This window comes from Eschrichtius robustus, chromosome 1, assembly GCF_028021215.1.
Source record: "Eschrichtius robustus isolate mEscRob2 chromosome 1, mEscRob2.pri, whole genome shotgun sequence".
NCBI lineage: Eukaryota > Metazoa > Chordata > Mammalia > Artiodactyla > Eschrichtiidae > Eschrichtius > Eschrichtius robustus.
Window position 1 is genome coordinate 38,489,096 of NC_090824.1, and position 17,478 is coordinate 38,506,573.

Genomic DNA, 17,478 nt, shown 5'->3' on the forward strand with positions numbered 1-17,478 from the left:
TTGATTTCTAGTTTAATTTCATCGTGGTCCAAAAGCAGGTATTGTATGATTTCTATTGTTTTAAATTTGTTAAGGTGTGTTTTATAGCACAGAATGTGGTCTATCTTGGTGAATATTTTACATGACCTTGAGAAGAATGTGAGTTTTTGTTGTTGTTGTTGTTTTGCTCTTGTTGTATAAAGTAGTCAAAGATGTCAATAATAGCCAGCTAATCGATGGTGCTGTTGAGTTCTGCTCTGTCCTTACTGATTTCTGCCTGCTAGACCTGACCATCTCTGACAGAGGGATATTGAAGTATATGATAGTGGATTCATTTTATTTCTCCATGCATTTCTATTAGTTTTTGCTTCACATATTTTGATGGTCTTGTTAGGTGCATACAATATAAGGATTGTTATGTCTTCTTGGAGAATTTACCCCTTTATCATTATGTAATGCTCCTGTTTATCCCTGATAAACTTAGTTACTCTGAAGAGTATGAGACTTTTAATGCAATGAAATGTATTATCTCTGGGATGATTTTACCTTCTATATGGGACTTTCTTAGTTTCTTATTAGCCTGCTTTAAAAACTTTTGCTGCAGTTTTAAGTCCTATATACCTCCCAGTTCTTCTCTGCTTAAGAAAGCACATTAATAACACTAGTGCTTCTAATAATAATAAAAAACCATTTATATTTTTATCAATGATTGGATTAGTGGTTTATCAACACTTGTCTTTCATTTGTGTGCTCAGGGGAAGGTTTATGGGTGACCCTATTTTGCATCCTTCAATTCTACTTCAAGTTAAGAAGTCAAATCCAACAAAGATCTTTAGAAAACTAAGGGTTAGACCCTGTGCTTGTTTCTGGAGGAATCAAAATTAGACCTTATGCTTCCTCAATGCAAAGACTCTGTCTTTCTAATAGCCTGGATTTGCAGTGCCTGACACATAATTGCCATACTATATATATTTCTACTAAAGTGAATGAGGGATTGAAGCTTACAATGTTTCCTAAATATACCTGTTTCTTGTTAGTAAAGGAAAAGTTAGGGCCAAAGGGCAGTCTTTGTGGCATAACCTTATCTGTGCCCCAAACTTCTTTCGGATAGTAGGGCATTATCCTTCGGCCGCTATGCTCACCTCTCTGTTCATAAGTTCCTTTCCATGAATATTCTCACTTAAATAATCTTCCAGTCATATGACCTACACTACTAGCTTTCCATACATGTTTAGAGGTTACCTTAGGGTTTAGGTTCCTAAGCTGGGATCTCCCACTAGGAGTGCAAAACATTGTAGACTCATGAATACAAAGATGTACAAGGCAAAGTCACTGAACTCAAATGTACCTACCTTCTAGCTTGAGAGAAAAACTTTCTCAAAAATTATTCAAGAGTGTGAATAAAGGAGGAGTCAGTGTGAAGGAGGAGATGAGGTAAGGATTTGGAGAATGGGTAAGAGTCAACCACAGGTTCCAAATTGGAGGATAGTGGCAGTAGGCTGAACTTTTAAATTCTATTCCAAGTGGAGATTGGTGGTACAGAATGGTAAGAAACAGATCTAAAGATCGATATCTTTTTTATATTTGAAAAACTTGCTGATGCTCCAGGATATATTCTTTGCATTAATTTTCTACAGAGGCAAAGCAGTCTGCCTAACTGAGGGAATTAGCTTTGGGAGGATAGGAGGTTGCAAGCAATCAGGATAGTAATAGGATTCCTTTGTTTGATTTTGTTGCTTACAGGAATAGAAATTTTTATCCGAACTGATCTTCATTCATGATGAAGGCTTCCTATTGTTAAACATTAGGAAATAATTCTGACATGGAGGCAAAGAAGGTTGAAATATATTGCAATATGTGTACTATAATACTTAAAATTTTTTTGCCTTAACTAACTATGGATACTTGCATAGAAATTGCTCTTTATCTTTCTGCATGGTAATTATCACTATGCTTGAGAATACATCATTTCCTCACTCTTCTTTGAAGGAAGTTCTAAACCTCCATCCCTACTCCCTTTGGTCTTTCTATTACTTCATTTTATTTTATTCCATGATTTTATCTCTGCTTTCACATAACACATGCTAGCTCACAAGGAACATGTTTATCTTTATATTGGAATTTTTCATCTTTAGGAAGTTTGTTTATTAGACATTGTGGATAAAGGATTAACAAAACTATTTCTCCTTCTGCATTGACAGATTTTACCTTTGGTCAACTGTCTTCCTTTGTTCTCCCAGGGACTGATGAAGGAAATATGCTATCTATGTTTCTCGGCTGTATTACATGTATTTAAAAAAGATCTCTGATTGGTAAATTACATCTGGACTATGAAGAGCTTTTAATGAGCTGTAAATAACCTGATGAGGATACCACAGCTTAAGGGTTGCCTGATTGATACAACTCCAAGCATGTCCCTTGTGGAATTCTGAAAGCTATACCTGTGTTATTATAGGTGCTGGGTTAGGCGACATTTAAGCCTAGACCTGAAAGATGAGTAGGATTAACTAGGCAAAAGGAGTAGTTAGCGGGTTAGGGAGAGTGTTTTTAAAATTCACTTTTAGAGACCGCACCAGGTGAGAGAGAATATAAAATTTTTGAAGAAAGGAAAGACATTTTCTATAACTGGAGTACAGAGAGAAGAAGACAGAGATGCACATGGGAGACTGGAAAAGTAGGCAGGGGCAGGTTGTGTTAAGGAGTTTGGATGATTGTAAAGGTGGCAACAAGTTACTGAAGGATTTAAAGCATCTCCCAACCTGGTTTGCTTATGCATATATCATGATATTTGAAAAAAAATCGAGACTTAGGCAATATACCTCTTTTGTGGTGCATATTTTGATCATGCTTTATATTCACTCTAGACCAATGGATATTAATGAGAACATTTTTTTTTCCATAATAAGAAGCATTTAAAATTTGTATATCATGGATATTGCTTAAAACAGATGTCTATCTGTCTATCTATCTATCTATCTATCTATCTATCTATCTATCTATCTACTATCTATCTACTTATGCCACTGTGTATTGATAAGAATATAAATAGACTAAAGCAGGTGGTATGTACAAGTTATTTAAATTGAGATTCTCTACTGAAGCATATTAACTAATGCAGGGAGTAATTAGGATTATTTCTCCATAATCTCTTGGTAACGTGAGTTGGAGAAGTGAGCTCTGAATAGGAAGGAGGCAATAGAACTTGTTATATGGGTTAGAGATGCAGATAACAATTGTAGTTTGCTACATTTCTAGTTTTCTAGTTAGTTTTCTTTCAGTCTTTAAATTGCACTCTACAAAAGGAAATGGAAATGGACTATTTAGTCATTCATGTACAAAATCTACTTAGAATAAGACCCCAATGCTTATAAAACAGAGTGGTTTCTATATAATTGCCTGATATTGTGCTACCCATGAAGATTAAATAACTATTAATTATTAATTACAATATCAGTGCTAGAGGAGTCAGAAATTATTATGAGAGATTTCTGTATTGGTTAGTTTATTCTTTAATTAGTGTATTCATTTTCTTAATAAATATTTGGTGCTTACACTGTGGCAGGGAGTTCTAGAGTGTGTGCTAGGGATAAAAGAATGAACAAAACATGATATGAATACACAATCAGAAAGAGACAAATGGCACAAAGGGAACATACCTGGTCCTTTGAGATTATATAATGAAATGACCTGCTCTAGACTAAACCAAAACAGATTTTAGAACAATGGAAGCTATCATATGATTTTAAACTATGAATGACTTCAAAAGATAACTCTTATATAGTGTTCAGAATAGAGTGGACGGAGTCAAATGAATGCCTTAAGATTTATTAGAACACTTCCATAGGTCTAGGAGACAGATGCTAACAGCATGGTTTAAGGTGGTGTCAGTGGCAATGAAGAAAAGTGAATAAATTGGAAAGACATTTAGGAGTTAAAGTTAAGAGGGTTTTAAGATAAATTGGGTATGGGGGATATCAAAGAAAGGGGCAACATGAATACTTCCTGGTTTCTGGTTTGTGTAATCAAATGGCTAGTGCTTATATTTGCTTATATATTAGAAAAGAACCAGGGGCAATGTCTGGAATGGGAAGGTGGAGGGGAGAGTAGTAACATTTTTTTTTTTTTTAATGGGAGAGACATGAAATATTTAAATGTCTATGGGAAAGATGTAGTTGAAGGGGGAGTGGCTGGATTTTTTAGCAGAAGAGAGAAAGTTTAAAATATAGTGGATAGATGAATTCATAAGAAAAGTAGTAAAATTGCTAGGTAGTTAGGAGATGTTTTGAGATTGATGATAATGAATTTCTAGTGGAATCAATCTGCCCTATTGTATTACTTTCTTAAGCAGTTCTTAAACACAGCCCTGAAGAAAGCTGATAATTGAGTTAGAATTAGGATTTTGATACAGGTTATAATGAAGAGACAGACATGCTAAGGAATTCAGGATGTATGGTGTTGTTGAAATTATGGGGCCACATAAAGAAGAAAATGGAGAATGGAGGGGTTAATAGATTGGGAAAAAGCAGATCTGTCAGTAGACTGGAGATTCATTAAGGTTGAATGTTGATGTAATTGGACGGTTTAGCTCAACATAGAAGAAGATATGGTCAGAAAACAAGATGGTTCAATTCAAGATTTCAGAGCCGGAAAACGTTTTAGATATGACAAATTTCAGATTATGACCTCGGGAGTGGGCGTTTAAGGAAAAGTGAAAAGATTGTTAGAGATGAATTGGTGGAGAAACTGTGAGGCCAGATTTTCAGCAGGGTCATCCACATGGAAACTGAAGTTACGTAGGGTGAGGGCAAGCTTTAGGTGAGGTTGGATTTAAGAACTATTTAGGAGGTATATGAAGTAATAACTTGGAGTTCTTTGTTCTCATGGAATATTTACTGGCATAAATTCTTGCAAAGCAAAATAGTGACACGTTTCCCAATACAAAAGGTAAATAATATCTAACAATTGCATATTAAAATTTATTTTATACATTCATATCTTACCTATTTGGGAGAATGTCTTGTTAAAATGAGACTTCTATATCACATACATATCTATATTGCCCCCATTTAAAGTCAAACAAGTATGAAATACTGTGCACATAAATACATGTGCTTTCCTCACATTTGTATCCGTTAGCTTTTTTTCCCACATAACAAACTACTCCAAAACTTTATGGATAATAACAATCACCATTTATTTAACTCACTTGCCTGTGACCTAACTGAGTGATTCTGCTGACTTTGGCTAGATTTGGCTCATCTCAACTAAGTTCACCCATACATCTGTGGTAGGCTGCTGAGATGGCTGGTGGCTAACTGATCTGGGATGGCTCAGATGGATGTCATAGGGCTGCTCCTATGGTCTCTCATCCTCCAAAAGCCTAGTTGCCATTCTTCATATGGCAACTTAGAACGGCCATGGGTTCTAAGACCATGACTGGTATTGGAGGCTATGCTTCTTGAGGTCTAGGCCTGGAACTGGCACAGTGTCACTTACACCACATTCTGTTGGCCAAAGTAAGTCATAAGGCCAGTCTAGACTCAAGTCAAGATGGGGAAATAGACCCTATCTTTTGATGGGAAAGGTTGCAAAGTCACATTGCCAAAGGGTATGGATACAGGGAAGGAAATGACCCGAGCTATTTTTTTCCAAACAATCTACTACACATCTTGTGTGCGCGAATGCTAGATGTAGGTGAAAAACCAAGCAACTGGATGTTATAAGTCTACTCCTGCTCTCTCACCCCCACTTAATTGTCATGTGTCCTTGGACAAGAAAGTTCTTTGATCATTCCTCTTTTGTTTATAAAGCAAGGGGGGAAGAAGCTAGGAAAGAATACTAGCTGAGTTATCTGCCTACTATCCTTAGTGATAATCAAATGAGAGAATTGATTTGTAGTTTAAATGGCTTTATCATTGTAAGCCATTATTTTTATGCTGATTACATCCCACATCTCTTTAATGCGGGAATCCACAAAAATATCCTGAAGAGTTAATAACACTGAGATATCTCCTGGATATTTTTCTTTATGCTCCTATGGCCTGAGGGGCTTTTCAAGTAAGGAAACTAGCTAGAAAGGAAGGCTGATGACTGAAAGTTCTCCATTAACCCTGCTGTGTTCTATTATGCATTTGATGTGTTTGATATTCTCTTCCACCAGTGGAACCCCAGAGATTTGTGAACTAAGACCTCAGAGGTTGGGATAGAGGCAGAATGCCACTGGAGTGCAGAGGAAGGCACAGGAAGATTGGAAAGCATGGAGTGAAATTAAGCAGAAAATGAATGAGCAGACAAAACTGGTGGAAAGCACAGAATCAAGAGGTTGTTATAAAAAGGTGTTAGCACAGAAGGGAGTCATTTTATTTTGGCCTGTCAAAGTATCCAGTATTACCATATGGGTTAAATTAAAATTCCCAACAAGGGATTAAATATAATTTGAGGGGACTTCCCTGTCAGCCCAGTGGTTAAGACTTCACCTTCAATACAGGGGGTGTGGGTTCGACCCCTGGTTGGGGAGCTAAGATCCCACATGTCTCGTGGCCAAAAAACCAAAACATAAAACAGAAGCAATATTGTAACAAGTTCAATAAAGACTTTAAAAAATGGTCTGCATCAAAAAAATGTTAAAAAAATTATGTATATTAAAAAAAGTATAATTTGAGGACCAATCTAAAGGTTATGAGGGTGAGTTATAAGATGAGTAAAATCTCTTATTTTAGATAGAGTTGAATATGACACCTCTTCCCCCCTCCCCAAATCACATGATGCAGAAGAAATCATTAATCTGAATTATGTACCGTGGTGAAATGTTAACCTTAACAACACAACAGTGACTAATGGATTTTCCTTAACATTGTCTTGATATTTAAATAAAACATTCTTTAAAAATTACATCAATATTACATGTAGAGCTCAAGGAATTTCACAAAGCAAACACACCTAGTAATTCCTAGTAATGCTGCTGTATTAGGAAACAGAATATTACCGAGCCCTCTCATGTCTTGCATAGTCACTACCCCTCCCTAAACAAAGGAAGCCACTTTGATTTCTAATGATGTCTGATCTAAGAGTAGTTCCATTTGTATTTAAACTTTTATAAATGGAATCATGCAATATATACTCTTTTGTGTCTAGTCTCTTTTGCTCAGTATGATAGTTTTAAGATTCATTCTTGTTATTTCATATAGTTCTAGTCTGTTCATGTTTATTTCTGGATAGTATTGCATTGCATGAAGGTGCAATGATTTATTTATCCATTCTACTGGAGATGGACATTTGGATTGTTTCAAGTATTTCATCAAATTTTAAAACAAAGTCATTAACTTTGAGTTTTGATTATAGTAATTGCATTAAATTCTTTTGGGTACAAAACAGTGGAGAATGAGATAGCTAAAAAAAAACTTTCCAAATAAAGCAAACACTTCTGTATTACTCATTTTGAATAACAGTTTCTGGTTTTATAAGTAGATGAAAGGGACACTGTGGACAAATTAAAAGGTGAAACTTTGGGGCTATGTTTGAGAGCAAAAAGGAGTTTGGTTTGACTGGAGCACTATTGCTTGGCAAAGGCATGGTTGGAAATGACCTGGCAGTGTGGACAGAAATGGGGTTGTGGACCTTGAAGGCCTATAGATACTGTGTTTAATATCTATAATGAGCCCCTGGAGGATATGCCCGATACTGTCTTTTAAGAAGATTAATATTGCAGTGATTATTGGGATAAGGACAGGAAGACTGCACAGCAGTTGGCTATTGTGGGAAATGCATGAAGAATCTGAAGGACCAGGTCCATTCCTTGCTAGCTGTGTGACTTTAGACAAGTCGTGTAACCTCTCTGAGCTTCAGTGTCCTCCAATGAACAGTGGAGATAGGAGTTCTGGTATTGTGAGAATGAAATGAGTTGGTCCATGTAAGAGAACTGCAGACTCTCTAGGGTTCTGGGGCCTCCACAGACCCCTAAGTAGGCCACTGCTGGGCCTCGGTGGGAATCAGTGGGAGGCAAAGTATTTAATCTCCTTTATTCAGTCTTATAGAGAATGCCTGTATTTAAGCCAATACTGCTGGTACTAATGTGATTTGTTAAATTGCACATTATGCTCTAGATATAGTGAGGTTCAGAATGAGATCAGATAGTGAAGTGCAAGGAGTGTGGACAAGACTGCCTATATTTGATTCTTGGCTCCTCCTCTTACCAGATGCATGAACTTAGTCAAATTATTTAATTTTTCTAGGCTATGTTTTAGTAATGACACCTATCACATAAGATTATTAACTATGCCCCCTCCCTGCCCCACCACACACTCAATTCACCCCACCCACATTTACTTGTGTCGTAAAAAGTTTTTCATACATTTATTGAATGTATTGACTGCTTAACCTATTACCATATGCCATGCTTGGTAATTGACACTAGGTATACTCTTCAAGGGGTTTAGAGTTTCCTGGGATACCATGCATGCAAACAGAGACTTGTAATAAAGTGCTATTATGATGATGGTTGTCATAGCGATGGGCAAAGAGTATATGATAATACAAAATAAGGACACCTAACTCTCACAGTGGGTATAACAATGAAGATGGTGGGGGAAGAAAGAAGATGTCAGGGAAATGGACATGGAGGAGAGAGTCTCTGCCATAAACTATAAGTAAGACCCTGGCCACCAAGAGAGTGGGAGGGAAGAGTGCTTTAAGTAGAGGGGACAAATTGTTAATGTGGCATGAAACAGCATGGGCACTCTGGGAACTACACATAGTTGAGCATGGCAGGAGTCTAGACAGCAGGAGGAGGACTTGCTGGGAGAGATGCTGACCAGACAGGCAGATGCTAGGTCCTGAAGGGCTTTGCATGTCATGGTGGGGAGTGAATACTTGATTCTATAGGTAATGAGCTAATACTAAAGATTTTAGACCAGAGAGGGACATGATTAGATATATATGATGTAAAACGATAGCAGGCTGGTAGCCTATACAGTGTGATCACATAATTAAAGGGAGTGAGAATAGAGGTAGTATGGCTGATGGAGAGGCTATTCCTGTCACACAGTGAGAAAAAACATGAAGCCATGACCAAGGCATGACCTTGGGAATAGGAAAGAAGGGATATTTTTGAGGGATTTATTCAGGTATATTTGGAGCACTTTGAATGCTGAGATCCTCAAGACTTGATAACCAGTTGGATGTGACAGGAAAGGGGGTGCTCAGCCCCAGGTCTGAGAGACTGGGTTCATAATGATGTTGTTCACAAGAGTAGGGACATATTACCTTTTGAATACCTATGGAATGTCTAAATGGAAATGTACAGCAGGTGTTTGGCTTCTGTATCAGGAACTCATAGAAGTCAGTTGAAACATGGACATGCAGTAAATCAACCAGGAGAGGCTGAGGGTAATCATAATGAGAATCCTAACACATAAAAGAAGCATGGATAAGGTTAGCCCCAGAAAATGATTTTGAAAGAGATGTCAGCTGGGGAGTTGGCTAAGATCTAGGAGAAAGTGGTGACATAGAACCCATGACAGAGAGAGTTTACAATACTTACCAAACATTTTGTAACATTTAAATAATATTGGACATGGCTATAGAAAATGGTGCTTTTTGATTAAGTGGAGTCCAGAGTAGGTACCCCTCAGGGTGGATCACCTCCTCTTGGAGAGATCTGCCTACATCAGAGGTCAGGGGAATGTGTCCTCCCGTTATTTGGGCCTAATTTGAGTGGGTCCTGATTCTTTACATTCTAGTTGAGGGTTGTGACTAGTTTTTAGTTTAAATGGGGATAAAGGTTTCCTCTCTGTTTTTTCTTCTTTTGTTTTTAGCTGTTTTTAGAAAAAATAATTACAGTGGAAATAATTTTCTCTGTAGTATTGTGTTGGCCAAAAAGTTCATTCCGGTTTTTCTGTAAGAGCTTATAGAAAATCCCGAATGAACTTTTTGGCCAACCCAGTATTTAAATAGAAGTAACACAGTTCCTTTAAAAATTGGAGCTAAGTGGAGGACAACATCTACAATAACACTTTTTATTTTTTAATTTAACCCTCTGAGTTTTTCATGCATTTTGACTATGGGTTTCTTTAGAGCAGAAGCAAGGCATATTTGTCTTAATGTCCCCAGGGCACAGCTCAGAGCCTGCCATGTAGAAATGCTCAATAAAAACTTATTTTTGTCTTTCTTGTTCATGATTATGTAGTTCCTTTTTTGAGAGCTTCCAAGCTCTCTTGAATCTTCTTACCTTTCAATATCTCATTTCATTGAATTATGCCAGTTCATCTTCTGAATTTTATTAATGCTACTCTTACTGTCTAAAGTTCAATATCCCTGCCTCCCCCAAGTGTTCAAGTGAAATAAGAATTGATTTAAGGCTGCGTATATGCCACAGCATTTGAGAGTAGGAATAGAGATAGAGCCAGGCCTAAGGTTATCGAGGTTGAGACAGAAAATGGTCAGGATGCTCCTGTTCCTTTTTTGCTTCCATAAGGTCTCCTGTTTCTACTTCTCTTTGTTTTCTCTATTTCAAATTTTTATTTTGAAAAATTTCAAATATATACTATCATATAGAGTATAACCAAATGCATTCCCAGCCTTTTTCACTGTAACTTTACGATGCCATAATTAGAGTCTCATTAATGTTACATCTGTTCTACTATACCAACCAGTTCCTCCATGTTGATCAGACTTAAGTTCAGAGTAGGTTATGTTAGATGCCTTGTCTCCTCCCTGGGATATAGAATTAGCAGTAAGGAAGTCATGGACTCTGTGAGACTTGGAGGTGATGATCAGATGAGAGGGTCCTGGGTCACTGCTTTGTCTTTCCCTCATGCACCAGCAATGGCTTTACCCTCTCTACCTGGGTGGCTTATCACCTGCTTCCTCAAAAAGTAACTTTGAGAACGTCACTGATTGAATGAAGTCTATGCTATGTTTCCATTTGGATAATGCTATATTTGATGTTTTAAGCTTCTTAACAAAATATGAATATTCTTGCTGCCATTCCCTTATAGTATTCTTTTCAATGACTATTGCCAGAAGATGATAGAGTTTTGTAGGTATGTTCCCATTCTAGGTTCAACTCTTCACTTTTTCACAGCTCTACAAATTTAGTGTTTATCATAACTGTGGCAGGAGTTGGTGGAAATAATGGCATTTGCTCATTCTAATATACACAGAAGTATTTCCTGTTTGCTTGACAGTAAAAGTAGGATTCCTTTTTCAGAAGTTTTGCTGTTCATAGCATTTATAAAGTAAGAAATAAAATTAAATCTTTTAGAGTACAGCAAAAGTTTTGTAGGAAGAAGAAATAAAAGGTCTAAATTCATCACCCTATTTCTATACTCTGAGTATATTGCATTTGAGCTATTTTCTCCTTTGGTTTTTCTCTGTGTTATTTATACTCCACTTATGAAAATAAACTCCATCTTCCTTACCTAATGAAAAGTTTTTTTAATCTAATAATCTGCAAATATCTTATTTCCTGGTGGGAAGGAATCTGCATTTAAAAAGTTTCTTTATCACTTCAGCTTTTTGTTGTTGTTGTTGACTTAAAGTCGGAGCTGTAGTATGTGTACGTTCTTAGTATATAAATGGTGATTGAGTTCATTAAGGTGAACCACTGTATTGTTTTCCTTAGCCTTTTCTTTTCTGAAAGTGTTGTGTCATTTCTTTTTTTTTTTTAATTCAGGGAATCAGCAGTCTCTTCAGTTCTTTAAAAGTGGTGCGTCTCTTGCGACTGGGCCGTGTTGCCAGGAAATTGGACCATTACCTAGAGTATGGAGCAGCGGTCCTTGTGCTCCTGGTGTGTGTGTTTGGACTAGTTGCTCACTGGCTGGCCTGCATATGGTACAGCATTGGGGACTATGAGGTCATCGATGAAGTCACAAACACCATCCAAATAGACAGTTGGCTCTACCAGCTGGCCTTGAGCATTGGGACTCCGTATCGATACAATACCAGTGCAGGGATATGGGAAGGAGGACCCAGCAAGGATTCACTGTATGTGTCCTCTCTCTACTTTACCATGACAAGCCTTACAACCATAGGATTTGGAAACATAGCTCCTACCACAGATGTGGAAAAGATGTTTTCCGTGGCCATGATGATGGTTGGCTGTAAGTATCTTTTCTTTTATTTTCTTTTAAAAAAAAAAAACTATTGTTGTTGATAGTTCTCCAGGCTCCAGTCTCTGACAGGAGTAAATGAAACTACTTTGTCTTCAGAAAAGTGTTTAATTCATATCATTTACATTGGTTTAATTTTTATTCAGCCTTAGAAAATAAAAATACACAATAATATAATTTTGCAGTATGCATGGACTGATACAAAAATTAGAATGGGAACTCTTTGATTTAATTCTGTTCATAGCATTGTACCTGGCAGAGCTATTTCCAAAAGGAGACCAATATCTAGAAAGGCAGCATCTGGCATATTCCATAGGTTTTGTGGGCAATGCATAAAATTCTGAAAAAGTAGACAGGATCTGATGTGAGATACCCTGTTTAGAAAATGTTTTATTTAATAATTAGTTTTATGTAGGCTTTTACAATTAAGACTAGGCAAAGAGTTTATAAATCTAGTCTCCATTACAAAATTCTAGCTGGAATATATTCTGGTCTGAGAGAATGAAAGGATTAGTAAATGTAAGCTTATTTAGCAATGACAAAAGTGTCTAGGATGTAGCATACAGACCTGAGAACTAAATGTCTTGATGATATTCTTGGGAGTAGAATGCTGTCTACAGGAGTGAAGGACCAAGTATTCTATCCTCAGACTGAGGCTGGATGATACAGAAGATCAGAATTAAGGAAATACGTACAAAAGAAAATGTTGAAAAATGGAGATTTTTGAGGACTTCATCACCATACACACCCTCACGTTGACTTTGATGATTTATCCAAGCCTAGTTCTGAGACCTAGAGTAACCTTGGGACTGGAGTTATCTTATTTATTTATTTATCTATTTGGCTGCTTTGGGTCTTAGTTGCGGCACACGGGATCTTTTGTTGTGGCACGTGGGCTTTTCTAGTTGTGGTGTGCAGGCTTCTCTCTAGTTGTGGTGCATGGGCTCCAGAGCGTGCGGGCTCAGTAGTTGCAGTGCGTGGGCTTAGTTGCCCTGTGGCATGTGGGATCTTAGTTGTCCAGTGGCACGTGGGGTCTTAGTTTCCCGATCTGGGATCAAACCTGTGTCCCCTGCATTGAAGGCGGATTCTTAACCACTGGATCACCAGGGAAGTCCCGGGACTGGAGTTATGATTAGTGTTATTAGCACCTTTTAAGCCTCTGGGTCATGGTAATTGGTTTTTGGTCTAAGCCATCCTCTTTGAGATTCCACATTATAGAATTTTATATTATGACACCAATGGGAAAAATGTTAGAGTCCAGGAATGTCAGCTGACTCATGGAAGGTCAGTAGTATCTTGGGTCTAAACAAGGTACTTTTCGGAGTTCATAATGTCTGCAAGCTATTGGACACCAATGTTAACAGTTGTTTAGCCTTCTGTACTCCTTTGTACAGGTACAGAAACAAGAACACACAGGTTCTCTTTGCTGCTTAAAAGTAACAGAGGGAGAGTGAGAATTCCAAGTGCTGTTTCCTCCAGAGGCTTTTAGGAGGAAAATGTTCTTACAAAGAGATCCTGATGATCTCTTAATTAAACTACTGCCTACACACTGATAGTGGTAAGATGTATTGGCAAAAATGGTGCTTTATAAATTCAGAAGACAACGTTTTGTCAGATGCAGTATTTATTACTGTACTACTTTTAATATTTATATAATGCATTTTGCCTTATACTTGAGCATAGTTAGATTAAAAAATTTATTTTGAATTATAGATTCACTGGAAGTTGCAAAGACAGTATAGTGAGGGCCTTTGTGCCCTTCCCTTAGTTTCCTCCAATAGTTATATAACTCTAGTACGAGATCAACATTGGCATTGGTACCATGTGTGTATATAGTTCTGTGTTGTTTTATCACGTGTAGATTCTGTAACCACCACTGAAATCAAGACACAGAATTGATCCATTACCACAGAGATCTCCCTCATGTCACACTCACCCCTTCCCCCAAGCCTCCCTAACCCTGGCAACTACTGATCTGTTCTTTATCTATATAATTTTGTAATTTTGAAAATGCTATATAAATGGAATCATGCAAAATGTGATTTTTTGAAATTGGCCTTTTCCACTCAGCATAAGTCCCTTGAGATCCGTCTGAGTTGTTGAGTGTATTAATAGTTTGTTCCTTCTTATTCCTGAGTAGTATTCCATGGTTTGGATATACTGCTGTTTAATCATTCATCTATTGAAGGACATTTTGATTATTTCTAGTTTTTGGCTATTACTATAAAACTTTCATGCACATTTGTGTAGTTTTTTGTTTGGACATAAGTTTTTAGTTCTCTGAGATAAATACCCAGAAAAGAGATTTCTGGGACATATAGTGTCTACTTATTTTTTTAAAGAAATTGTCAAACTATTTTGCAGAGTGGACATACTAGTGTAGTTTGATTTTTCAACAAGAGAATAACAGAAAAATAAAATCTATGTAGAGTTGAAGGACACCATTATTTACTTTGTTTCTCAGGCCCCAAAACTTGGGAATCATCCTAGTTTCTTGTTTTTCTCATGTATTGCATCTATTCATAACAAGTTTTATTGGCTTTACCTTCAAAATACTCCATTCAAACCACTTCTTCAGAAATTCTTCTCCATGCTACCCTCCTATAAAAAACCACCACAATGCCAATCACTCTTATTCTCTTCCCTTTAATCTTTTTCTTCATTGTATCTACCAAGACCTGAAACCATGTTTACTCTGTTTTTCTTTTCTTCAGATTGTAAGCTCCATGACACTAGGGCCTTTGTCTACCTTTTCTGCCTCTATATACTCAACTTCTAAATAATTCTTAATGCCATGCTCAATCTAAATTTGTTGTATGATTATAATAAGAATCTCCTGTTATTGAATCCACCCCAGTTAGGTCTCTGATGAACATACATTCCAGGAAAATGCACACTCTTTGAATTTTAGCCATGATTCCTTTGTGAAAGCCCTGGTGAGCTCACCTGTATTGTCTGCCTGTGGTAGTGCAGCAGCTCCTTCAGCTGGATTGCCCCAATCTTAAGTCTCTCATGAGGCCTGATAATAAGTTCTGAGAGGCTAGTCATTAGAAGCACCAACAACCCTTTCTCCCACCATTTTTTTTTTTTTTTTACCATCTACGTTCTGAATTTACCTACATTGGAAATTTTCACATAGATTCAGTTGAGTTTTCAAAACTTCATTTAGTTCAGAGTTGGTGTCATTCTTCTCTACTTCATGTATGGCTAATTATATTGCTATATCAAAATTTCTTTCTCCTCTCTTCTTCAGTTCCTGTCTTAATTTCAAGATGAAGTTCTGGTCATAAAGTGGATCCTTTTCTTCCTGAGTTTCTGCTATCTCCTTTCAACATCTGAATAAACCAATATCTGATATCTTTTACCTGTCGAATTTGGTTTTCTTTTTATGCCTCTGAACAAATCCAGCTTCTATAGCCAGAGTGTTCCAAGGAGATGCCTTTTAATTTCCTTCTTAGTTCTTGGGTCCTTAGTAATTTCATGGAATATTTCCTTTGCAACAACCCAAGAAGCTGATAGAAAACTGTTAAGACCCATGAAGTGTTACAGTAACTTCCCACAATTCCAAAACTTATTAGACACACATGCACAAAATATCAACCAAATGTGGCTCTTTCAGCTGTTTGTGATCTTACTATAATTTTTTTCCTGAGATAGTGTTGCCAAAATCTTGGCTCCCTGTACACCGATGCCAAAATGAGATACAGAGACAGAGTTTTGGAGGAGAAAGAAAGGGTGGCTTTATTCTTTGCCAGGCACAGAGGCGAACACAGCAGGGTAGCACCTCAAGTGCTGTGCCCAGCTCCCTGGGGAATAGGGAGAGGTCTTATAGTCAGGGCTCATGGTCAGGGGTATGCGATAAGGATTAAGGTGGTAACAGTCCTGCATTCTTCTTTCTTCTGCAGTTTCAAAAGGGTGGGGTTGCTGACAAGATTAGGGTGTGTGCAGGGTCTCAGGTGGTCAGTCTCCTAATCTTGATGAGCTTCTCTGGTCCCTTTAATCTTTTCTCAGGTGGTTTTCTGGCTGCTCCTCCCTTGATTTGCAACTGTTCAAATCTGCCCTTTGGAACTCAGGGAAGGTCATGGAGGCTGGAGTCTTGCCTGTAAGACATGGGGAACAAAAAGGGCTCTGTGCCTGGGAGCCCCATAGAGCCCTGCTCAGTTTCAATAGCACCAGGGAAAACAAAGGAAAACAAACCACCAGTGTTCTCAAAACCTAATATGTGTTACCAGCCACAGACCTAGCCAGGGATTTAGTGCGTGTGTGTGTGTGTGTGTGTGTGTGTGAGAGAGAGAGAGAGAGAGAGAGAGATGGAGAAGGGGAGTAAGGGAAGAGGGAGATAGAAAACCGGTTTATGCTTTCAGCTGTGCTAGGATCTAGTCAATCTGTGCCAGCTATTTGAGAAGCACCACTTGTAGCCTTATAACTCAATAACTGAGAAAGATGTTTTGTCAAAAAGTTGTTGGAGATACCAAGTGCCTATTTTCTGTTGAGAAAGTAATCACTGCTTGTAAATGATAGCTTCATTTTTCTGGAGAAAGTCATCTGAAATTTTTGTGCCTTCCAGCAAAATTTAAAAATTTCAGGGGCAGCAAATCCAGTTCCTAGAGACTTTCTGAGCCCTCTTCTTTCTTTAATGGCCTTTCCTCTGAGACTCCTTGGTTCTTTCTGTTACTGAGTCCAAGCTCGCTCTGCTCACCGCGAGACAGGCCAGTAACTCGGTAGACGAGGTGTTGAGGCAAGGAAAGACGGCAGACCGAGAAGATGGCGGACTAGTGTCCCCAAAACACCATCTTATCGGGGTCTGGATGCCAGTTTCCTTTATAGAACAGAGAGGCGAAGAGTTGAGGAAGAAAAGTAAAAAGGCCATTTGTCTTGCAAAATCTTCTTGCTTGGCCTGCATCGGGGAGGGGATGTGTTAATTTCTTCTTTTCTGCAGCCATTCACAGGTGGGCAGGGTCAGAATGTCTCTCTGTGAGCTGAACAAAAGCCTTTTAGTTTGTCAGGCAGAGGGTCAGGGTTCCCTGTGGCAGGCCATTATGTATGCTTACAGCTGTAGATAGTGATTATAATAAGAAAAGCAATGAAAAGCAAAGGTAAAAGTTAAAGAAACAGAACCAACGCGGAGTCAGAATTCGCTCTTCCTGTTAGATTTCCCCCTGATGCTAAATTGCATGTAGACTCTGTCCTGGGCCACAGTCTCAAAGGTCTCCTTGTTGATATCAGGCAAATCTTCAAACAAAGTTTATGACCGTGGCCTCCCTTCAATCCCAGTCACCTTAGGTTTCCTCTTGATCCCTTCTATGTCAGCAGGATCCCAGAGTATTTCTCTTACCTGCTACCTAGGGATTTCTTAGGCTTATATCCTTTGTTCCTACATTCCCTCTAGGTA

At 37.9% G+C, this 17,478-nt stretch overlaps 1 protein-coding gene across 1 annotated transcript in view; it reads left to right on the forward strand.

Moving 5' to 3' along the window:
- Positions 1–17,478, forward strand: part of KCNH5 (potassium voltage-gated channel subfamily H member 5) — a 328,693-nt gene that overhangs the window by 76,485 nt on the left and 234,730 nt on the right. Inside the window, exon 7 of the mRNA XM_068523893.1 lies at positions 11,651–12,077. Coding sequence (XP_068379994.1) covers positions 11,651–12,077 — 427 coding nt within the window. The remainder of the gene's footprint in view (positions 1–11,650; positions 12,078–17,478) is intronic.